The sequence below is a fragment of the Spinacia oleracea genome, chromosome 2 (assembly GCF_020520425.1).
Source record: "Spinacia oleracea cultivar Varoflay chromosome 2, BTI_SOV_V1, whole genome shotgun sequence".
Lineage (NCBI taxonomy): Eukaryota > Viridiplantae > Streptophyta > Magnoliopsida > Caryophyllales > Amaranthaceae > Spinacia > Spinacia oleracea.
This window is the reverse complement of record NC_079488.1, coordinates 62,329,152-62,354,858: the sequence shown is the minus strand read 5'-3', so window position 1 is coordinate 62,354,858 and position 25,707 is coordinate 62,329,152. Positions and strand designations below refer to the sequence as shown.

The window sequence follows — 25,707 nt, the reverse complement described above, 5'->3', positions numbered from 1 at the left end:
CAATTATTATTTAATAATTATTATTTATTATTCATTATTTATTATTTATTATTATATTATTATTTATTATTTATATTTTATTATTTATTATTTATTATTTATTATTATTTATTATTTATTATTTATTATTTATTATTTATTATTTATTATTTATTATTTATTATTTATTATTTATTATTTATTATTTATTATTTATTATTTATTATTTATTATTTATTATTTATTATTTATTATTTATTATTTATTATTTATTATTTATTATTTATTATTTATTATTTATTATTTATTATTATTATTTATTATTTATTATTTATTATTTATTATTTATTATTTATTATTTATTATTTATTATTTATTATTTATTATTTATTATTTATTATTTATTATTTATTATTTATTATTTATTATTTATTATTTATTATTTATTATTTATTATTTATTATTTATTATTTATTATTTATTATTTATTATTTATTATTTATTATTTATTATTTATTATTTATTATTTATTATTTATTATTTATTATTTATTATTTATTATTTATTATTTATTATTTATTATTTATTATTTATTATTTATTATTTATTATTTATTATTTATTATTTATTATTTATTATTTATTATTTATTATTTATTATTTATTATTTATCATTTATCAATTATCAATTATCAATTATTAATTATTGCTTATTGATTATTAATTATTAATTATTACTCCCTCCATTCCTTTTTGTTCTTCCCGTTTCTATTTCGGGCGTTCCTATATGTTCTTCCCATTTTCTTTTTTGGACATACCTTTTTACCATAAAATTCCCCACCATCCCTTATTTAATTCATTCACATTTTCCTATTCACCCACTCAACTCCACTTTTATAATTTTTTATTACTTTATTAAAAATATATTCTCTCTCCTTCATTTCTTTATTACTTTCCTTTACTACTTTATTACTTTCTCTTACATTCAATCGTTACTCTTACACCCAATCATTACAAGATTCCATTTTCTTAATTTTCACACCATATCCCATACGGGAAGAACATAAAGGAACAGAGAGAGTATTTATTAATTATTAATTATTAATTATTAATTGTTAATTGTTAATTATTAATTATTAATTATTAATTATTAATTATTAATTATTAATTATTAATTATTAATTATTAATTATTAATTATTAATTATTAATTATTAATTATTAATTATTAATTATTAATTATTAATTATTAATTATTAATTATTAATTATTAATTATTAATTATTAATTATTAATTATTAATTATTAATTATTAATTATTAATTATTAATTATTAATTATTAATTATTAATTATTAATTATTAATTATTAATTATTAATTATTAATTATTAATTATTAATTATTAATTATTAATAATAAGTTTCAATAAGTTCAGATAAGTTCAGATAAGTTCCAATAAATTCCAATAAGTTCAGATAAGTTCAGATAAGTTCAGATCAGATAAGTTCAAATAAGTTCAGAGAAGTTCAGATAAGTTCAGGTCAAATAAGTTGAACAGAACGCACCCATAATCCTCCTCGTCGTGTTTATTTTTAACTTTTTAATAGTTTTTGTTTGTTTAGTGCTTTATTCAGGATTCGTTTATACAAATTTGCGACGAGTATCAATCATTAGTCTACAATCTGATAAATTAACACAAGATTTTTCATCTCAGTTTTATGATTGAGCGACGGTTCAACTAGTTGTAAGTTATTTTACACAACAATTAGAGAATGCACCGAATTGTGAGATTTATGCTAACGGATTCTTAGCTCTTTCTTATAAGATTTTTGTTTGGTTTTAAACTTTTAATATATCTTATTCGTTGTTATTGAATATTTATTGTAGATTTCGCATGGGTTTGATAAATGAAATTTAGTGCCCTTGAAATTTCCTTAAAACAAATGTATGCAAGATAGGGATCACGCGAAAAGATTTTAGACAAACACCCAAAGCCATTTGTAATCCTAAGAAGTGTATGTTTGTTATGGAAGGTGAGTTTTGATGGGCATATGTACCTATGGGGCATCCTGTTAGAATAATGTCTTGAATCGGTCAAGTCCCTTATTGTAACGGCATAGTACGGGAATCTCGCTATCTATTTTGATCCTATTTTCCGGGCTTTGCCGTATTGTCTAGAGATTACTATATAAACTCTCTAGGTCAAAATCTAGTCGTATTATGTAATCTGTATTCCTCAAAATTAATACAACTTTTCTCTCCTCTGCCTGTAGACGTAGCTAAAACATTATTAGTGAAACATGTTTAATTTTTGTGCTCTTTATTTACTTTATGTATAATCTTACTAGTGATGGAAAAAGCAAAAGAATATATGCAAAGTATTCAGTAATTGATAGAGAATTGTTTCGGCTGCCAATTTTGACCCTTTATGTGTATGCCTGAGATAATAAATGAAATTCACTTAGAAGATTGCAAAAACCATAACTGTCCACAACTAATATCATGCGTCGTACAACAGCATTTAAAAGAAACAGATCTAAATAGAGCTAAAAGAATATTAGTTTGTATATAACAAACTGATGATATGATCCAGGCCAAAAAAATACATATCAGAAGACACTGCTTTACAATATTTAAATCAGTAAAAAGAATGGGGTTATACAAAACGGACTTTGACAAGTTTTGCTCACACTTAATATCTACATACCAGATGATGTTCGGTTGATCCTTTGGGCACCTAATTTTGGAGCAGCAGGTTTTGCTCCTCGACCTCTGCCTGCAGACAGGGGCTTGGCTTTTGTTATTGGTGGTGGAGCAGCAATAGCACCCCACAAATCATCATCCTTTGTCTTTGAAGTTCCCAAATTTAAAGATTTTGAAGTGGTCTTGGGAGGAGGGGCAGCTATGGAACCCCACAACTCATCATCGTCGTCTTTGGCTATTCTTACAGTGCTTTTCGGCTGCGAACTTGAAGCTGAAAATGACAACATCTACCATCAATCAACTTGTCCAAATGCACCAATGCATAAAAAGAAAAATTATATTCTTACAGATTTTATACAATCAGGGATCTGTTATAACGAAGTAAGTTGATCTTATCTTAACAAGTTCCTCGGACTCTTTTTCCCTATGGTGTTTAAGACAGAGGTACTCAACACTCAATCTAGGCATTTTAACTTTATTTTGGTTTTCAAGCAATCAAAAAATTTACCACAGCAACAGAATACATAAACGTAATTCTACCTTACACAGTGCATAGATGTTTACACTTTCCTTTCTAATAAATCAACGGATACAGGATATTTTGTTCAAATATTTTTCTTAATAAAAAAGACACCAGCTAGAATTTCAAAATTATGATATCTGAGCCAAGAAATAATGGTGATAGACTTCTTTTTGTTTATTTTTGCCCCCTCAAGAGCTTCTATAACTAGCCGTCTAGCCTGACTTCATAGCCACTTAAATTTGTTTTATTGTCACTATTAGCAATCATGCATATGTATCACCATATGAAGGGAAACCACAGGATTTCTACGTCGAACAAGCAAAACCATATTTTTTCTTGCACCAGCCTATTCTGTTACTTGATCAATATGCATATTTATTCAGCCAAGAAACATGGAGGTTGAACTACCTGCCGGCTTTGGTTGAGATAACGTTGGCTTAGACTGGGAAACTGGCCTTTTTTGAGCAGCCTGGATGCTTGCAAAAACTGGAGACGGTTTTGGCTCATTAAACGGTTCAATATCATCCCATCCGTCGCCACTATCATCCTCGTCATTCCCATTCTCAGGTTCCTCCCAGCCATCTGTTGAGGTCGGGGATGCTGGGACAGGATGATCAACTAAATCCATACTGGAACCTGAGCGAGGAGGTGTCAGGACTGCATTTACAGCAACAGTATCGACAACTGAAATAATTAACAAAGTCAGATTCTAGTTGCAGGAAGCAGACATTTTAGATAACCACAGGATAATTATTTTAAATACACTCCCTCTTCACATTTGATGTGAACAAGTTCTTCTTGCTTTATATCCCACCAAAATATATGAAAAATTTAGAAGGGTAAAAGTGCAAAACTAAAAATTGGGCTTTGACTAAATCAATAGACTGGCAGAGGCAGAATTTCATATGGAATTGGTATTTAAACTAATGACAGAGCCAAATCCGCAAACAAACAACTATTGCACATTGATGAATGCTTTTCTCATCTCCTTTTCAAGGTAACTAGCATAAAGCCTGCTAATTCATGTAGAAATTCATTCCAGTTATCTATCTGTCTTAAACAACGCTTTTCTCATCTTATTTTCAAGGTAACTAGTGAAAAGGCATGTTGCTTGGACTAGCACATACTTTCTCATGTTTCTTGACTAGGACATACCAACACCATTTCTGCATGGCAAATCAAGAAATGCTGCAAAAACACATGACACGTGCTTTCATTCGGTGATTCTGTCATTCCGTTAATCTAAACCTGGTGAAATGTTATCTGACTATAAAACCCAGTATAAAGAGTTTGGAATCCGATCTAATTTCAACCTATTGAATCGCAATGAAATAGACCTGAACAAAACCAAAGCTGCAAAGCACAACCGAACCTGCATAACTTCCTCATGAGCCAAAGTAATCAAGTAACCCATGCAACAAAACCAAACCAAACCAAACCCAGCAAAAAATCAATAGATAGATACGGCAATTAAATATTTCATTATGCTTATCTAATGCTGTATCCTGCAGAGAGTAAGGTAAAACGACTGGGTAATACCTGCCTAACCGACGCCGCCATAAAAGATCAGCCTAAAAGGTTTAACATAAATTAAAACTATATATAGTGACATTTCCAGCGGAGCGTTTGCTCAGGGAGCCACATTGCGTTGGTTTATGAGAGACTAAAATGTACTTAAAAAATGACCCAGCGTCCGAACGCATTTAGTGGATGCAACTGACCCGAGCTTGTCCATACTTTAAAATAGTGTCAATAAAGGAAACAAGCAGGACCACCATCTTCAATTACAACAAACCCTTGACCATTACAATGTATCCCCTACTCCAATGACATTTACGAAGACGACCTCTCAACTCATTTCTTTAACATTATTCTATTAGTGACCCTAAACCGATCAGAAAATCATGGTTTGTAGACTCATGGTTTTGGTATTTCCTTTCTCTAATATCTCAATTACTCTTTTCTGTCCCAGAGTTACCTGATTCGTGGTTCGCTTCAGTACGGGTTCGCACACGGGTCAGCTGATTTTAGGTTTCTAGAGAGGGGTTTTGAACTTCTTTTTTTGGGTCTTTTTTAAAAAAAATAGTTCAAAATATCAAATACTATAAAGATTTTCTTTTAATACTCATATTCAAATAACTCAATCAAACTTTATATCACATAAATCAGATTCAATAGAAGAAATGATAAAAGATCACGAAAAAACAAAAGTTCAAATACTTCAAAACAAATCTACTAAGAAGTGCCACTATTAAGTGGAGTTGGTGCCACTAGTAATGGCAGAAAATTTCTACTGATTCTTTTACTTCCCCTTTGCAAACAAAAAAAAAGCAACTAATAAAATAGAAGACAGACAATTCAACCCACGTGCAATCCTGCATTAAGTCACTAACCTTACACTCCATCATAAAAATAAAAATAAAACAAAAAGTACAACCCACCACCCTCTTCAACATGGACTTGCAGAGTTGCAACTATGGCATTCAGATTAAAGAAAACGAAAGAACAACAATTAACAATCGCATTCACCATGTAATTCTTTGCAAACAAAAGCTCCAACGTATTTTTTTTCTTGTCTCGCCTTCCTTGACCTTCAATCGGTAAAACTAGGGTTTTGGATTCGGCAAGACAATACCAGCGATTTGGTTCGCTAACCACCGCGAAATTCTAACTCGGCCTCTAGCCTAGAAGTTAACCCTTTTCACGCTCTTTATACTATTCCAAAGTGGCCTTCTTCGACTTGCGATTCTCTCTAAAGAGAATTTGAATAGAAAATATAGAAAACAAATTGTAAGGTAGGTTTGCATTAATTAATATTTCGCGTAATAAAGTTTTTGGTATTTAGAAGCCCCGCCGGAGAACCGCGATTCGGAATGGGTGGACCGGATGGGTACCACGCGAATCTGGTAACGTTGTTCTGTCCTGCAAACTGTAAAAAATTTCAAGTTTCCTTTCTAGATGCTCATAAAACTGCGTTTGGATCCTCTAGTATAATAGTAGTAACTCTATGAGGTAGAGTTCCTTCAATCACACCCATCCCTCATATTTTGCTCCTTCACCATTACTAGACCGTTATCTCAGGCGGAGGCGTCTTTATAGAATTCATGGTCGAACTGTTGTTAAGGAGTAAAGGAAGGGGGTGATTCGTCTGTTGGGAAGGGACACCAAAAGGTGATGTCTGGGGATGATGGTGGATCGGTAGGAAAATAGTGGCTGCGGAGGTAGGTAGCACGGTGGTAGGCGAAGGGCTGGCGGTGGTGTGGGTAGAGGATTGGTGGTTGAGAAAGGATTGTTGAATTGTTGGGGTTGTTGAAGGGGGGAGTACAAGAGAAAGAGAGAGAATGTGAGCCGTTTATTTCAAATGGATGTCTGAGATTATTATTATTATACAGTTATACACTATAAGAGTTAATTAGAAACTCTAGAGGATCTTTACCCAAAATGCTCGTCAAGTTTCCTTCATAACATATCAACATCATGATCTAACTGTTGTTATAAGAATTATAACAAAGAGAATCAGCATAAAAGATGTACTTTAAATTATTGTCTTTCCGTATGTTTTACCATTTTGGGGGTAGGAAGTACCATAATCTCCATAACAGGCTGACTCCAAGTGATTTCCGAGAGCAAAGAATAAAACTAGGAGATGAAATTTACAAGAGACTATTACATGGACAAGTGCGACTTTGGCTTTAAGGTCACAGCTCACAGTCGATGCAGTGAAACATAAAACAGAGGTCAGAGCTATAAGAAAAGGGGACAGGCGGATCAAATGAATGGCCAGGTCAAGTAAAGCAACTCTAGGGATTGAGGCGAATAGGTCTAATAGAAAGCATAAAGAAATGGGGTTATAAAGGGAAGTGACCACTACTGGAAGATCTCCCAAGATAAAGAGATATATTAACATGCAGTACTATGAATAGTAACTTGTTAACTCTCAACCGTGTAAATGTATTCAAGGCTCATATTGATTTGGAACAAAACTGCAGCAACTTTAGAAATAAATCAGACACACACCTGAATTAACATCAGAGCTGGTTGTAGCAAGTGGTGCACTAGAACCCCCAGCAGCAACCGGTGCCTGCTCAGAAGCTTTACCTTTCAGAGACAAGTTGCTCATAGCCCATCTGCGTCATACATTCGTTATTACTATATGAAAATCACTTAGAAATATATGACTGGCTACAAATACAGAAAGGCATCAGACGCCATCCCCAAAGAAAAAGAGGAACTGCAACCTAAAATAAAAACATTGTCAAAAGAAAACAAAAAAAATGATAAGCAAACACATAACCTAAAACCCGTTAAGTAGACACAGGAACGACAAACTCTAGCACATACAATTACTCCCTCTGTCCCAAATTAGTTTTTACACTTTCCATTTTCATGAGTCCCATATTAGTTTTTACACTTCTATTTTGGAAAAGACCCCACAAATATTTTAATACATCTCTCTTTCCACTACCATAAATTAAGGGTGTCACACTCCCACACTGCATCAAAATAAATACTCCATTATCTACTCTAGCACATACAATTACTCCCTCTGTCCCAAATTAGTTTTTACACTTTCCATTTTCATGAGTCCCATATTAGTTTTTACACATCTATTTTGGAAAAGACCCCACAAATATTTTAATACATCTCTCTTTCCACTACCATAAATTAAGGGTCTTACTCTCTCTCACATTGCATCAAAATAAATACTCCATTATCTACTTTGCAATAAAATAATACCCCACTATCTACTTTCCCATCTACTTTTCTAATACAATAATATTTGATAACCCAACAACAACTTATCTCCTAAAACTATGTGACCTGATTAGTGTCAAAACTAATATGGGACGGAGGGAGTATCTAATAGCAGTAAAAAAAAAAGTGGCACCCAAGTAGGGAAATAAATAGCTCAGAAAAATAGATCTACAAAGAAATAAACTGATTAAAAAAAGTCACTAGAAGTACAGAAATGATGGTGTGAAGACTATGAACAATTTGACAAAATAGTGATATGAGATTATCTCCCCAGCTAATGTGATATTGATATTCTTCCGAAATGAAATTTGTACAATTTATACAACAATCAGTTTATATTATAAATGAACATGGAATAAACTTGAACATCAGCATAGGATCTTCATGAAACATATACACTGATCACTTTTACTGAAGAAGCTAAAAAATATTTGGTAGTCCTTGACATTCTTGCAAACAATGAGTAATGGGCTTGTAAAGTTTTCCATTAGCAAAACGAACACGCAGACTTCTGATGTTATACCTTCCCTTAAAAAGTTCTTATTGCAGAAACATATCTCGACTACGGAATCTAGTATATATCCATTCACATAAAATGTTAAAACCACGAGCTGTCCGGTATTGAAAATGGGGAAATATTTTACTACAACCAAATTCTATATCCAGAAACATATAATTTATACCTAGTGGCATTAGCTTTGTTCTAAGAATTGAAAACTGTTAGCACCTTGAATGTATACGGAGTACCTTCCAGCTACAGGAGGAAACCAAAAAAGCAACTTTTTACAAATTCAAAGAGATTGAGAGAAACAGATGAATTTACTCACCCAAGCAAGCTAGAATTTCCGGGAGTTCCAATGTTTGCCATACTAAAATCTCCTGTATCACCCTGTTCATAAACATATTACAAACGTTTAAATAGACCTAAAGAACATCAAAATAATTAACGTACAACTGTAACATGCGGAACAGACAAGGGAAGTTAATAAATTAACAACGGAGAATCCAGGGCTAATAGATTATTGTCCATGCTTTATAGTATCTGACACGCCCTAATGAAGTTGGGGGTTTTGTAACTTGTAAGGGGCATTTTTTTTATTATCATCATTACCCCATTGCCTCAAAGAGGCTCCCGCAAGAAGCCGGGTAAGGGAGGTCGGACGTACGCAACCTTACCCCTGCAATTGCAGAGAGGTTTCCAATTGACCAGAAGCGATAACGGGACGACAACAGGACGACCATCTTCTGCTTCATGGAAAGGAAGCGAAGAGGTTTTAAGAGCCATTTTGATTTAGTCGATTACATCCCATAGCCAAAAAAACAAATGAACCATTGGCTCCATTGAAAATAGACATTTGTAAGGGGCTTTTAAAAGAATAAAATTAAAAACAAGCACCCAACTGTGGACTTCAATCTCCTGATTATCCATCAAGACTCCTTCCACACACCCCCTTCCCCACCCCACCTCACCTCCCTCCCCCTACGGATGTTGTTAGGCCACAGGTAAATTTCTTTAAAAAATGGTTTGAAAAGCATTATCATTAGAACGTGATATTGACCAAACCTTATTTTCACATGATTAGACAACAGACATCACTTCAATATTGTTTTGACCTGGACGAAACAAACTTAAAGTGACTTGCATCCAAACCAAGTTTGAAAAACACAATGCAGGAAAGACATAATATTAGGTTTGGTAGTCTTCTCATTTCTTTGTAAAATGGAGCCATAATGAACATAAATATCCCTAAAAAGAAGATGAGAAACTTAACGATACCTTCTCATTATACTGCTTCACAATCTTCAAAAATTGGTCAACAGCCTGAAATGACTTGGATCGCACATCACTAGGTATAAGAAAGCAAGTCAATCACCACAGCCACGCTAAAAAAGTCCAAAAAGGAAAGACAGGAAACAGTACAAATTGGCAGAGGAAACTCAATTGTAAATATTGGATTTGTAAACATTTAGGAAAAAGAATCAAGACCATAAATGTTTTAATGCCTGTTATGAAGTTGAATAAAACACATGTATGATTATTAATTATGTTTAAGTTGTTAATTGTATTTTGAACTTCCTCCTAATACTTCGATTAGATCCCTTTATAAGGGGAAATGATTTTGGCACACCAAAAAATTAATTTTGGCACACCCCACTATGAGACACAGTTTTTCGTGCTTAACCCACAAGGTGGTGTGCCAAAATCAGTTTCCCTGTATAAGATACTGATCAACTGGCATCTCTTCTACAGCCACTGGCGACATCAAGCGAAACATGCATGATACTAGAAGCTCTACATAGACTGACAGCACCATATAACACTGCTAGTATTATCCATAAAAGACCAGACAGAGGGCACGCCGTCATAAAAACAAAAATATTCGTCATATTTGCAAGACGTCATTGTGTTAGGAGTGTCAAACCTCGTTAAAAAAGAAATATTGCTATAAGAACAAATTGACAAGTCCAGAGAAAAGAGACCTGTCAGGATCTATAGTAAGCACAACAACATTTGGCAGAATCCTTGTTGCAATCTCAGAGATATCGTAAGAGGAACTTGTCGCACACAGGGCCATTATTCCTGCCGAACAGAGAACAGGACTAAAAAAATTGTATTCTTTACATACGACACTTAAACCAAAGATACAGAGATGAAGTTGGTGGAAAAATCCCAACTATGATACCTGCTCCTCGTGCCGGCGGGAATGTATCACGTAATGCACGGACTGTAAAAGCATTTATGAGGACCCTCTTCCTTGTCTACAAAAAAAGAATAAAAAAATCAATTAATATCCCCACAAAAAATACCCTTTTCAAAAAGAGAACACTTGAAAAATCACAGTAAAAATAATGATAACATAAAACCTAGCAAATTCGTTCAGGGCCAATCTTGGTACAAAAACAAAATTACCATTTAACACAGAAAAGCACATTTCTTTTATGATAGGAAAAAATATTTTATTAAGAAAAAAAGGTAAGTAAAGCAAGAGGACAAGGTGTCCTCATAATAAAACATAAGAAACTAGTTACAAATTAGGGCAGTTCCATTGTATCTCCCCCAATTGTGTTATTTTTTAATATCCCTGCTGCCAACAAAGGTACTTTATCCCACAGTAAACCACGTGAAACAGAAGCTCCTTTAAAAATCCGAGCATTCCGTTCCAACAAAATTGTCCAAAGGATTGCCAAACCACAGAAACACATTGATGATGTCGACTTCTCAAAACAATGCTTATTAACATAGACAAGACCATTTAAAGAAAAATAGCCATAAAAAAATTGATTCCTAAAGATTCAACGTTGAAGTTATATCCGAAAAGCAACAACAATTGTTTGAATAACTAGTTTTTGGCCCGGGGTTACATACATTAATAAGATTCACATATATTTATATATATTTTTTTTGGAATGATAACATGCAACATGTAATAGCTTGGTGGTAAAAGCTTTATTGTTTAAACTCAAGGTAAAGGGTTCAAAGTTCAAACCTTACGCAAACCATGTTTGACATTTTTTTTTATGTACATGAAGATTATATGGAGCGGATGACTCATAAGCAGAGTGTCATGTGTCACGTAAACTTTCTTATAAACGCTTTTTAATATATAGTAGAGATAGGCCAAACTCATAGATTCTTGAGTTTTTCTGCTGGGAAAATGAAGATTGCTAATCACTTAAAAATCCTTCGAAAAAGGCCGCCGCGAACATAAATTTCTGATTTCCAATCAAATAATCTACCGCCAATATAAGATCTGACTCATCCGTAGTGACAAGGACAACAGCAGTAAGTGAGAAATCCCACCTTGAAAAGGTTCTATGACAGCCGTGTCTCTAACAGGATAAAAATTCAAACCAGTAGGAAGGCTGTAATGAAGTTCCAGAAGGAAAAAAACACTTTCTAGAAAGAAGTAATACAAAAGGTAATAACAGTCAAGGCAGGAAAACCATTTTTAAAGTTCACATTATCATTATTCCATTGCCTCAAAGAGGCTCCCGCAAGAAGCGGGGTAAGGGGGGGTCCGATGTACGCAATCTTACCCCTGCAATTGCAGAGATGTTGTTTCCAATTGACCCAAAAGCGATAACAGGACGACAACGGGACGACCAACTTCTACTTCATGGAAAGGAAGCGAAGAGGTTTTAAGAGTCATTTTGATTTAGTCCATTACATCCCCCAGCCAAAAGAACAAATGAATCTTTGGCTCCATCGGAAATGGACATTTTAAAGTTCACAAACGATAAAAAATATGGTTTATCCAGAACTGCAGTCAACTTAAAAGGCTGCACCTTCAACTCAACTTAAGATTTCCATATGATGATTGATGAAATAATAAAAAATGACTTAAGAAAGAACCGATCACAAGGATCCCAAACAAAAACCACAGTATATCCCAAAAACACATGATTAAGCCAACCAGACACACAAATCTTGGTCAGTAACACTCTTGAGTTTTGACTAATCCGCGCTACGTGGAATGGGTACAGAAGTGCAATCTGCAGTTGGTCAATTTATATTTTGTTGGGAGGGTTTATTTGATACGCTTGAAGATCAATTCAATTCAATTCACTTCTACAACATTTTTATCATAACTTCTTGGCTTAAAGATTTTCATCTCAAAGTATGAAATGCATTTAATATATGCTTTTTGGAGTTCTTTTTTGGTTCCTCCTTATTTTATAAAGTCCACTAGTAATAATTCAGAATATTTAATTCAAGATAAAAGTAGCTCCATTTTCCCATGCAAATGAGGTAGATCAACCTTCCACCTGCTGCTCCGTAAAATAAGTAAGAATGAGTTGTATTCCCTACAACACTTCATTTAGCAAACCATTCACCAACTTGAATCCCAGTGAGACAGCAACCCTTGAATCCCAGTGAGACAGCAACCCATGACCCACCTAAAACTTATTAAAAAAAACGAACAATCAACTACACCCTTCCTTGAGAAGGTTGCCAAAAGACCCGGAACTCATCAATCATACCAACTGAATTGAATCCCCTAACCCTCAGCATTAGATAAATAAAACCATCCAACAACTAACTTCTTAATTTAGTAAATTACACCTTCCATCGGTACTTTGGCAGATCTAGGGTTACTTATGAACCCTAGATCTATATGTTCAAAGATTGCTGCATTCCTTCTTGCAATTGAAGGGCCAACCATACAGAAGGTTGGGTTTCGTACGCTAAGCTGACCATTTCAATTGGCGCACCACATTGATTTGACATATGAACGAACTGTGATTCAGAACGCGCAAATAAAAGAGGGTTCATGGGGGCAGTAAGTACTTCGTGACACATTGAGGAACAAACTTCAAAAAACTGGCAGGAAATCTAAACAGCTTTTCAGACTCAGACAATAAAATGAACAAAAACCAGATCCCAATAAATGATTTAACAGACTAAAATGAAAAATCAGCCAGAATCAGTGTTACTACAGCTCCAACATCCACCCAGCAACAAATGAAATGCACTGGGAAGGTGAGCAGAGCATGAGGAAGACCACCAAAAAGACCAAAAGACTAAATGCTTACCCCTTCATTGAGATAGTTTGCTATATTTCCCAGCAATATGGTGGTATTTGTTCTAATTGCTGGCTCTTCATCAACCTGCAAAGCTTATAAGAATAAAAGTCAGAAACTGATAGAGGAATAAGCCCATCTAATTTTACTGTACAAAGTAACAAGGAGAGGAAAGGGAAAAACTGGAAGTCCAGTAGACCCAGGGAACTTAATAATAACAAACCCGCCGAGTGCACCAATCAGTGTCAAATGGAAAAGGTCATCTCATACACTGATACTATAACAGTCCGTTTGGTTGGTGGTGATGGTAATGAACTCAGAGTGTAATTCAATAATGAAAGCCTCGAGCCAATGTCCATGGTAATGCTTGGCCAACCCCAATATCATTTTTTCTTCATAAATTTCCACTTATCATCCATTACCACTTTTCCACCCCTAAAGATGGAGGTGGTATTGAGTGACAAGAAAATGCATGCTTTGGATGGAATTCCATCAAGAGAGACACGGGATGGAGTACATAACTTACTAAAGTACATATTACTACCATTAATGCTGCCTACCAAACAAGTTGTAACTTTGTAAGTATAACAAAATAACTTATGACCAAAAGTTTGTAATACCTGCAGCTTTGAAAGATACTTCAGCAAAGACCCTGACATAGTACGTTGTGAAAGCTGAAAACAATCAAAACAAAGCCATCTTAAGTAAGGATGTCAGGATAAACAACAACTTGGTTTCCACTATGCACTTTAAGAACATGTTTAGCAAACACCAAAAATTGGAGTTCAAGAGAGAATGGAATAAAAAACTATAAAATAGGTAGAGAGATGAGAGGGAAGGGAAGGGAAGGGAAGAGAGAGAGTGAAACCATGCAACATTTGGTGTTCATGAACACCAAATGGAAAACCAATTTGATGCAAGGAATGCTTGACATGTGGCAAATGGGGAACTACAATATTGTTTCGTTTTTTTTAATTGCAAAAGAGATGGTAGAAAAGTGACGCATACTTTTAAAATTTTGTTGTTTTGTTGAACATGCTCAAATGTTGTTGGTGTTGGGTTTGGTGTTGGGGAGAGAGAAAAATAAAATATTACTTCCTCCGTTTTTTACTCGCAACGTTGGTCACTTTCACGCACGCCAATGCATAACTTTGATCATTAATATCTTTAATTTTCTTTAAGCAAAAACTATTAAAAGGTGATATTTTGAAAATACACATTAATACGAACTAATAAGATCCTACATGACTATGATCTTACGTATGAATCACCAACAATAATCAAAGTAGAATATATGAATAGTGTAAAAAGATCAAACGTTACGAGTATTAAGAAACGGAGGAAGTATATTTTATTAGGTTGAAGGTCAAACTCTTGGTATTTGCTAAACATGCTCTAACGACCTACAAACTCGATTATTCACCAATAACAATTCCATTTTCCCAAGTTCTATTCACTTTCCTTTTTCCATCTGTTTTTTTATGTTTTACTCACTTTTAATTTATTCCTTTTATGTCTACCTTTAAGAAATATTTACCATCTCCAGCCTCACTTTGTGGAACCTAATTATGTTTAATACGTATCTTACTTTGTATCTCTCTCCTCCTAAAAGAAAAAATAACCACATGCGTGATTCCCCTTTTTCAGTTCTCCTTGGTTTTTGTTGCTAGAGTAGAACTTAGGAAAACCGAGGTAGAATTAAGAGACTCCTATCAGTTAATTATAAAAAAAATGCTAGGAAAAAAAAACAGGAGCATGAGTAGACTTTTACAACTACTATTAAGTTTGGAGAAGTGGGCCCAATCATTACATAGAAAGACAAAATTTTGGTACCTTTGACCAAGAAGGCTGCTTAATACAGTAGGAACTTGTTAAAAAGGTGGTTTCTGTCATTTGAGCTCATGCTCCTGGATTTTGTAGACGTGCAACCTTTCTCATTATCCATAATTATATAAAATTGTTCTATTTCATGCCAAAAGTCAGACAGGAAAGTGGTGCAAGTAAGAACCTACATCCTAGCATGTGCACTGACTGGATTTAATTTATAGTTATCAAAAAAACGGCTATGGAATTTTATCAAACAACAGCATACAAGATTACAAGTTATCAAACAGGGGAATTGGAGTTTTATTTAGTGATTAACAAAGCTCAGGTGTCAGCAAAATACCTATTCTCCAAATATGTGGGTAGGCATTTGAATGCATTAAAGAAAGAGAAGTACTTCCTTGTTGGAATCAACCACCATCCTTAAAGGTAAGTGTGCAAGAGCTACTTGCTGACTTCATATTCATATATGGGTGGACAATAAAACACATTCGCTTGCTTGTTGAAATCAAATTGGATAGAACAGTCACCCGCTAAAAAGTAAGTCTACCAAGAGCAACTTGCTGATCACCTGATCCTATTCTGTGCTTGTGTATTTTGATTGTATAGGGAAAGGAAACGGATAAGATTCGAAATCTAGGGAATGCCAGAAAATGATTCGAGAAATCATAAAAGTTTCTGAGAAATGAGAATGTTCCAAACAAAGCAAGAACTCAGTATGCTGCAACTGCAAGGTCTGAATTTTAAACCCCCTAAAACTATATGCAGGTTCTCCCCCTCACAACTTGGTGAGATTATGCAATATGCAAATTCAGCTGCTTTGAAAATGCTGTAAAATCTGTTATTTTATGTAAGAATGTAGCATTAGGAGTTTAGGATCTAGTGAAGTTTCCAGAGTAGCTTTTTCTACCTCTTTCTCTAACAGTTCTTTTGTAAATAAGGGAAGATCACAAAGTCTAACAAAACTGAACCATTCTCAAAAGTCAAGAATAATCCCATACAGCAAAATAATACTGGTTGATCCAGTCAGTGAATCCTTTAACAACCACAAACATAAATCATCAAGGAGAAAAAGCGAGAAGATGAAATACTCATCCAACTATCAGCAGAAGATAGAAAACACCAATAGTGTAAAGAACACAACCTTCTGTTCTAGATAACATTGAAAATGAATCTATCAAAACAAACATTGAAAAAATAAGGAATCTCTGATACCTTTGGAGCCAAAACAAGAATTGATTTTAATGTCAACTCCCGAAGAAAAGCTGACGTGTCATTGAATCCAGTAGCCACGGAAGGATAAACCTACACCAGAAATAACAGCACTAAATTTAGAACAAGGGGAAAAAAAAGCATTTAAGCCAAGCTTTCCTGTAGAGTTGCCAATAGCATTGTCATCTAAATGCATATTGCGGTAGAAATTAAGGACAATAGTGTGTTGTGATTGTTTTCATACTTGTTCATCCACAATTTGTGCAGATAAGGACTCTCCATATTGATCAATATGCTGCAGCAATCCAACTCTTATAGCTCGATCATTAGATGAGAAGAGTTTCACAATGGTTGGCAGCACCTAGAAATGAAACAAATTCCAGCTATATCAATAAATAGCATACAAGCACAAGGTAAAGCACAACCATTCATGACATAGATGGTCCAAGAACTGCATATGCAGATAATCACATATGTAACCCCTCCTTGCACAAAACAGGAGGACGAGAAAAATCATGACCTTGATACTAAATTCTTCAGGTGGAAGCCAAGAGCCCATCTTCATCAATGCTGTCAAAGCAAGAGCGCCTGCAGAACCAAATTCTAGAGCAGAAGCTAGTAGTGGAAGTATCTAGAAAAAGTGAAATCAGATATTAGAGAAACATGAAAATGTAGAAGATAGACGTAATAGAATAACTGAAGTTTAGACAAGAGTAGTACTTTCTTCAGAACGATTTGGCGAGGAATTTGGTCAGATAATGTTGGAAGCTTGCGGAAAAATGTATCTTTCTCCACACTGTCCTTTAAACTGAGAACCTCCATGAAATGTATTGTATCCACCAACTTATTTTGAAAGTATTCTGCATGATCAAAATGGGTATCTGTAATAGCAGAATATAGCTAGCAACCACAGAAAAGCCTATGAGCAAATAAAGTTACAGGAGCTTATAATTTTAAAAACTTCAAACGTGGAACTAGAAACCTTCAAAAGTATCATGCAGATAGATAGGTCCTCTACGTTCTAGCATTCATGATGCTCCTAGTTCCAAAGAGAACATATACATGACTTTGAACTTTGAACACCTAGTCACCTACACAAGAAAATTGCGGGACTTACCACTATTTTCTATAAGCTTAGAAGTATTTAATCTCTTGGAAGGTGTGGAACTCAACAGCCTCTGATAATCTGGAAGCAACAACTGAGAAAACAGGGAACCATACAAATTAAGTAATTGTTATTGTTCAAAAGTTTCTCCAGTAAGTATGTATGCGTTAAACGACATCTCACGAAGACAAACCTTTGGAATTGAAGAAGTGTTTCGGAGTTCCTCTGTCTTGCTCAGCCTTGTACCCGAAAAGATCTCATATATCAGACAACCTAGAAGTCACAATGCAACATTTTAGATATGCATAAATATTTACGAATGAGAACATGAAAGCAAAACAAAACCAGAAAGGAAAAAGAAAACACAGACCCATAAAGAAAAAAACAATAAACAAAAAAATAACGAGTATAAGATTTTATTAAATAAAAAGTAAGCACCTAATGCAAAAAGAAGTTCATCAAGGAAACAAACTAGATAAGTAAGAAGTTTGCTGCCACTTCGAGAAAGAGGTCGCAAAAGACGTTTTAGCTATTCACATCCCCAAGTCTGCCTCAGAGAATGCGGGGAAATGGTGGCCAGAGCCGAACGGCTCGTACTCAGTTAAGACTGGTTATTGGCTCCAGCAACGGCGAGAAAATCGAACCATCGACCCGGGAATATTCTGGAAATTATTGTGGAAGAGTTCTATTTTTCCTAAATGGAAAATCTTCATTTGGAAACTGTTGAATGGGGAGATCTCTACTCGCTCTAACCTCCGAAAACGAAAGATTGATGTGCCTTCAACGTGTGGGTTGTGTGGCAGTGGGCTGGAATCAGAAAAGCACCTCTTTAAAACATGTGAAATCGCGAAACATGTGTGGAAGTCAGGGTCACTTGGTATGAACCCCCAAGCAGCCTCGAGATTGATGTTAAGAGCTGGGTCCGAGATTACTTAACATATTTCATGAAAGAAGATGGAAAGGAAGATGTTAGATTGGTGACGTTCGTAGCCACCCTATAGAGTCTGTGGCTCCAGAGAAATGCCCGGATGGTCAAAGGGGGAGGCCCAAATCCTTCCTCAATTATGCAGCTTATCGCACTGGAAGACAAGATGGAAGACTTCTATGTCTAGAAGTGCGATTCAGTTGCAGCCCTTAGTACAAAAGTCCAACCATTCTACTGGAAATTGAGATGCAAGGCTAATCCAATCAAAGTAGTGGAGGTAGATGGGCGTGGAAATGCGCAAAAAAGGATGACCAAAGCTCGTGGAAAGCTGCAGTTGGCTAGGTGGGCGCGAGAAATGGTGCAGATTCTATGGAAGGGGCTGACAGAATTTTTGCTTCTTCACAGAGCCAGGCCGAGGAAAAAGCACTTCTGATGGCAGCTGCCTCACATCGACGAGGTAATCTTCAAGACGGACTCCATGGTGGTGGTGATGGCACTGTTCACTCAGGACTCTAACTCCTTCAGATATTCTCGGTATCATGGAGAACTTTCGCATAGAGGCTAGTATTTTAGTGTTTTGTAAAGTAATTAAGATGCCTAGAAATTGTGTTTCTAAGGCCCATAATCTGGCTGCAAATGCTAGAAAATGGGTCTAATTGCTGTTTTATGATGTGTTGTCAAAAAAAAAACAATACTACAAGCGAAAACAATCTCAAACACCACAAACAAGCTCCTACTTCACAATTTACTTGCTTGTCCACATATTTTCCCGTACTTCACAATTTACTTGCATGAGTTCCTGTGCTTTTACATAATGTTTTAGGGCAGGTCACAATCATGGTGTCCTGATTCCAATCTATGGGATTAGGCTAGCCCAACCCAAGCCTTTAGGTTTGTGTCCCATATGCGATTTGCAATCACCGTGCAACAACCAGTTCAGAAAACTTGGTATCGACACACAAGAGTGTTTGTATGATGCACTTTACACCTAATCTGTTTGCATGTGGCTTGCTGGTGTCGAGACTGTTACAAGCTTCCTACTTTCAAATAAAATAACTTTCTCAAGCTCACAAAGGTGAGTGAAGCAGGCACAACTAATGCATTTAAATTTTATGTCTTGCTTTGGTATAAGTTGCACTTTACACCTATGACCACTATATGGTTGTTGTGGCGGGTAAGAACAGAATTGTCCTGTTGGCTTCTCTTCTGCCTTTTCTATCGAGACTCATCAATCATCATGTATAGCAGGAATCAAATACTCTTTTGCAGTCCAGACCTTAAGCTAAGACGCACATGGGCGCAAGGAAAGGTAAGCATTCTCGCACCTTACCATACCTAGACGTGAAGCCAGATCGCTTTGGGAAGGCGCAAAGCGCTCCTTCTGTGTTATGCTTACTTGTTTGGTTTTCCAGAAAAAGAGTGATATTGCTTTTACCAGGTGTAATAGAGAGTGAAAAGTGACATTTTTTTTCTTCCTCTTGTCAGCAAGCTATATGAATAGACATTAGGCATGCCACCCACTTCCCTTGCCACTTTGCCAGTCAGACATTAAATATGATATTATGATGTCTCTTCCTTTTATGCTTTCCATAGTACGGAGTATGTATTTTATATGACACAACTCTGTCTACTGTAGCTGATGCAGACTCCACATTTTTTCCCCTTTTTCATAATATTTTAAGTCTTAATGCTTTATTTTTAAAATGTGTAAACTCCCAATGCTTTTCATTTAAGTCCAATTTCGTTAACTATGCATCCCTTGGGGTAAATACAATAGCAAAATATGTTGTCTTGATTGCATTTATGGATTGACATGGTGCAATTACTAATTTATTTTATAGCAGCAATGTTTTTTAATAGTGGAAATACTTTTTTAAAAATTTCTATCAAGTGCGCCTTGCCTACATAAGGTGCGCACCTTCGCCTTCGACTTGCGTCTAGGCTCCAGGACCTTTTGCGCCTCGCGCCCTTTAAAACTAAGGACCAGATCCTCTTTGTTATTCCCTCAGTCCCTCCGTATTTTGAATGAGTTACAGTTTGACCGAAGAGTTTTAGGAGGTTTGAGTGGAACTTAATAAACTAATTACAAGTGGTAATGGGTTAATTATTTATTGTAAGAAATTGATAGTATATGAATTATTTATTGTGGAAAAAAGATGTAAGTAAGTGAAGAGACCATGGGAGTGGGAGAAAGATTAATATAATTGGAAGTATAATTGGGAGTAGGTACCATAAGGTAAGGAAGTAAATAATAAAATAGGAGAAAAGCATACCAAAAAAAGAAAGCGTAACTCATATTAAACTACGGCATTTAGAAAGTGAAACTCATATTAAAATACGTAGGGAGTATGATATTATCTACATATTCAATAGCTTAACTGCTTAAGTTTCCTTTTTCATATAGTAACTTTTTCAGGTATATATATCCAAACTGAATATGACTTCAGATTAGATAATCAATTAGGTGCTTAAGCATGGCCAGTGTTTAGGGAACCAATAGTTTGAAATCATGGTTTCATTGGATGGCTTCACCATCTATTCTGAACACCTTCAGGTCACATCAATTATGGATAGAATAGACCAGCATGACTAGCTATATGTTGATTTTTATGGATAGGGTAAAACGAAGGAATCTTCAAAGAGATGCATAGGATTCGTAGGTACTCCTTGTTTCCTACGCTAAATATTCTAAAGAACTCAAAGGCCTTTGCAATTGCAACCAATTTTTTTCTTTCACTTGAGGATAACTAACATTGCAATACTGTTGTCGCCATTATAAAAAACTTATTTCTTTATTTATTCTTAAAATAAGAAGTGTCATCTTTCTTTTTGGCAAGTAAAGATGAATTATTACCAAAAGAGGAACAGAATCAGTACAAGGCAACAGCACTTACAACCTCAAGAGCTAGAACACCCTCACAAGAGGAAAGCTAAACACTTAAACTCAAAAGATAATCATTCTGTACAACAACATCTGCTAGCTACTTTAAATAAAGGCTCTTTCTCTGGTGGTGGCACGTAAATTTCAAGATCATGGTCATATTGGTCAGACGTGTAAAAGTAAATTATGCAAGAAAGATAAGCATCTGAAAATAAGGTGCTTACCCATTCCCCAGGAATCAATCGCCCAAGGGGGAGAATTTCTAATGGCTACCCAATCAGACTTGACCAATTCCATTGATTTGTACTGTGTGCCCACAAGCCATGCATATTGCTGCAAACAGAAGCAAATGACCAGCAATTATGATTTTGGTTAATGTGAAGTTGTTGCCAAGCTACTCCACAGTATTAGCAAAGACCTTCAGAAAACATAACAATGAAAAACAGTTTGCAGGTAAATTCATCAAGTCGTCATAAGACAATCTCAAAGCTTTCTTTAAAAGACCACAAAAGACTAGAAGTTTTGAAGTCTGTTCAGATACAGTAGTTCCAGAATCTTTTTCCCATAATTTAGCAACCATTATTTCCCATAATGAAGAAAAGATGCTGAAACCAGAAGTCTGCCTCAATGCAAGCATTTCTTTCTCTAGACAAAAAAAAAATCAACAAGAAATATTACACCAAACTTTTGTTCAATTGTGGCAATATATAATCTTAAAACACTTCATACTTTATTGTTTAAGAAATTCTACACAAAACTATTGTTCATGTGCGGAAATATATTATCATAATACAATCCTGAACTTCTGTACAAAAACATAAGAGAGCACCTAGTGCAGTTTCTCGAATATAGTGCTACTTATGAGCTGAAAATATATATTTACTTATACAAGGACTATTGTATAAAAGAAAGATTCGACGTTTAGTATGCATAAGGATCAAATATATGCTAGAAAATGTTACCAGCATCGATCCAGTAGAACCGTCCTTGTTCCCGTCAAACTCGGATAAAACATCAAAAGCATGCAACTTCCAGTCCAGAGTTTGAGTAACCACCACGCTGGCCAAGCAAACATTAGCATGAATCTGTGGCAGCAAAAGCTAGTTTGTCAGAAAGATTAATCCAATCACCAGGATTGCCAACAACTAAAGTGCAAAGGCGTAGACACATTCAAACTTAACATTGAACAAAATGAAACTACTAAATTTTGAGCACAATATTCTAGATTGCTCTATAGATTCAAACAGAAAATATACGAGGCCCAAAAGAAAAAAAAAAGATACGGAATTTGAAATTTAGCCATAACAAACCTGGGGCATAAAACAGAGGTACACTGGATTTCATATAATACGAGTCTACAACTTCAACAGAACAGTCGGGGGAAGGGGAAGCTTATAGGCGAGCACAACAGAATCAGTTCTAAGGATGATAACTGTAAGCACCATGGAATAGACTCTGTTACTTAAAATAACATAAGAGAGAAAAAGAAAGTTGGAACCACCATTCATTGTCTTCTCAATCAGCCCAATAAGATGTAACCTTGTGATCCAATAATCACATCTTAAGCACAGAAGCAATAAAATGTATTGGATGGAAACCTTAACAGAGAGTTTGCAATATACAGATTAAATAAATAAATAAATAAATAAATAAAGAGATAAAGAGATAATAAGTAAGAATTAAAAAAAATTTAAAAAATGCACATAACGGAATTTCCTAAAGCTGCAAGCCATAGCAGAGAGGTCTTACAAGCTTACAATCATTATTCAAAAAGCTCACGGCTTTAGCTATCTGATGTAATCCCCAGGCATAATACTCATCCCTGTCGTCAAAAAGGAAAGAAGCAAAATATGAAACTACATCGAAGATGATTTCACTAACAAAACTAAAAATATTCAGAACAGATGTGCATACAATAAAGGACATTGTTTAGTGGATATTTTTCCCTTCACATTTTCTATAAAATATAAGTAAAGAAAAGATCATACTCACAACTCACAAGTGCATCATCCTCTCTGACAACATCAGAATTCAGAACCATCTAATTTGAAGATTGTAATTGTGCATAGGAAATATATATTATTTTTTCTTTAATCAGTCATGATCCTCTCACTTGTAATCTCAGGTCCACCCTATCCCCCAACCACCAGTTCCAAAAAAGTACATAAACCACCAACAACCTACCAATTATGAGACTTAGCCACAAGAGTTTCCTATCTTCGGCTAATAAAAGCCCCAACATCTCACCCTCCCTGACAACATTAGACCCATCTAATTTGAAGATTGTAATTGTGCTATGCAACCTATATTATTTTTTCTTCAGTCAGTCATGATCCTCTCACTAATAATCTGAGGTACACCCAATCCCCCTTCCACCAGTTCCAAATAAATACATAAATCACCAACAACCTACGAATTATGAGACTTAGCCACAAGAGTTTATCTTCGGCTAATAAAAGCCCTAACATCTCACTCTCTTCGTAAGTTATTGTACAAATTTGTATATTAAGGCTCTTGAATATATAAACCATACAAAACATCCAAAACAAAAAGGTGGTACAGGGAGGTTGTATCTACTTCAAAAATAATGAGTTAATTCTTTCCAATTGTTTAGGGAGGGAAGCACGGGCTTAAAGAAGAATTTTTTTTTGCATTTACGCAATTCAAATTTTTTGTCCGTCACCGAAACACTTCGGAATAAGTTACTACGTATTTGGCAATTCCAATTCCACAATTTTATGAAAAGGGTACTTGAGCTTAGGGTGTGTTTATATACACCAGAGCCCAACCAGACATGGATATTTACAGGCAGTTCAAAATTGAGTTTGTTGAGAGCCGAAAGGCCCGAAATGATATACTTATCAGAGGTATATATCCAATTTGAAATTCACTCCTCCTGTCCTCCATGCTTCTAAATTCTAAACACCCAATCTAATGTACCTACATATATTTATGTCAAGCCTACATTCTACAAAAAAAAATATCCAAGGCATATGTGCCCAGAGGTATATATCCAATTTGAAATTCACTCCTCCATGCTTATATGTGTTGGAAATAATGCAAAGAAAGAGTATTACCATATTGTGAAAATGTCCCACATTGGCAGAAATGAAAAGGAGGCTTTTCAAGTGGAGTATTTAAAGAAAATGACTTTGTCCCACATGGAAAGAAAACAAGCTTTTCCCTTTGTTTAAATATAGGGAAGTAATGTTTATACTTTAAAGTACTTCCCCAAGTGTTGTGGGCTAGAAGGGGGAATCCCCACGCGCGCCGCCGCCGCCCGTCCGGCCGGTTCGTGTTCGTGGCACGTGCGCGGTGTGGTGGGGCCTCCTTTTTGGGCCAAGTCGTAGCTGACGGTCCAGTCTTTATGAGGCCGGTCAGTTACGTAGCTCACTCCACAATCGTAACGGTCGTATTTATTACGTCCCTTGATTTTCGCTTCCGTTTTAATTACTCAAATCAATTCTGATTTTCAGTTATCAAAAGTTTTATTACATGATCAATTCTGATCAGCGGTTACAGGTGCTTTAATTACCCAATTAAATGTTAATTTTCGGTTACAAAATCTTAGTGGCTTTATAATCAGTTTGGGGATCAGTTTTGAAAGTACACCGAAAATCAAACTCTCTCTACTCCTATTCTGAGCATTATTGTGAGTTCCATGTTTCTCCTTAGTTGAGTGCACATTTTGGAGAGACGCTGTGTAAAATCTTGGGGGGCAACGCCTTTTCCGATTGCACCATAGTCGGGGCGAATTTTGCTTCTAAAGACAGTGTTTCGTAACACGTCACAGCTTTATTTACATCAAATATTCGGCCCACATTTTATTAACATTTTCGGATTTTACAGTCTTATTTCCTACAATTTAGAAGCAAAATTTTTCCAACTGTGAAATCTGATTATGGATTCTTCTCTAATCAAAACTCTTCCTGATCTCTCCAAATTGGAACCTCTTGATGGTACCAATTACAAACGATGGGCACAAAAATTACTGATCTTTTTCGAACAATTGGAGGTTGACTATGTTCTGGTTCAAGATTGTCCTCAACGTCCTCTCACCGAGACATCTGATGCTGCCACTGCCATACCAAATGTTGATGAACAGATCGCCAAGTATGAGAAGCACAACAAGTTCGTTAGAGGTCACCTTCTCAGTCATATGGGTAACTCTCTTTTTGATCTTTTCATCAATAACAAATCTGCTAAATCTGTTTGGGAGACCTTGGAAAAGAAATATGGTACAGATGATGCTGGAAAAAAGAAGTATGCTACGGGAAA

At 35.3% G+C, this 25,707-nt stretch overlaps 1 protein-coding gene across 1 annotated transcript in view; it reads right to left on the bottom strand.

Moving 5' to 3' along the window:
• Nucleotides 1-2,447: 2,447 nt before the first annotated feature.
• Nucleotides 2,448-25,707, bottom strand: part of LOC110804199 (uncharacterized) — a 34,624-nt gene continuing 11,364 nt past the window's right edge. The window contains exons 4-21 of the mRNA XM_022009761.2: nt 23,179-23,251; nt 22,392-22,514; nt 21,654-21,762; nt 17,817-17,896; nt 17,636-17,717; nt 17,239-17,378; nt 17,039-17,149; nt 16,763-16,879; nt 16,522-16,611; nt 14,103-14,156; nt 13,495-13,569; nt 10,644-10,719; nt 10,441-10,540; nt 9,737-9,806; nt 8,787-8,848; nt 7,222-7,331; nt 3,613-3,888; nt 2,448-2,952 (exon numbers count right to left, since the gene is read on the bottom strand). Of these exons, the coding sequence (XP_021865453.1) occupies nt 2,678-2,952; nt 3,613-3,888; nt 7,222-7,331; nt 8,787-8,848; nt 9,737-9,806; nt 10,441-10,540; nt 10,644-10,719; nt 13,495-13,569; nt 14,103-14,156; nt 16,522-16,611; nt 16,763-16,879; nt 17,039-17,149; nt 17,239-17,378; nt 17,636-17,717; nt 17,817-17,896; nt 21,654-21,762; nt 22,392-22,514; nt 23,179-23,251 (2,023 nt within the window). The 3' untranslated portion in view covers nt 2,448-2,677. The remainder of the gene's footprint in view (nt 2,953-3,612; nt 3,889-7,221; nt 7,332-8,786; nt 8,849-9,736; nt 9,807-10,440; nt 10,541-10,643; nt 10,720-13,494; nt 13,570-14,102; nt 14,157-16,521; nt 16,612-16,762; nt 16,880-17,038; nt 17,150-17,238; nt 17,379-17,635; nt 17,718-17,816; nt 17,897-21,653; nt 21,763-22,391; nt 22,515-23,178; nt 23,252-25,707) is intronic.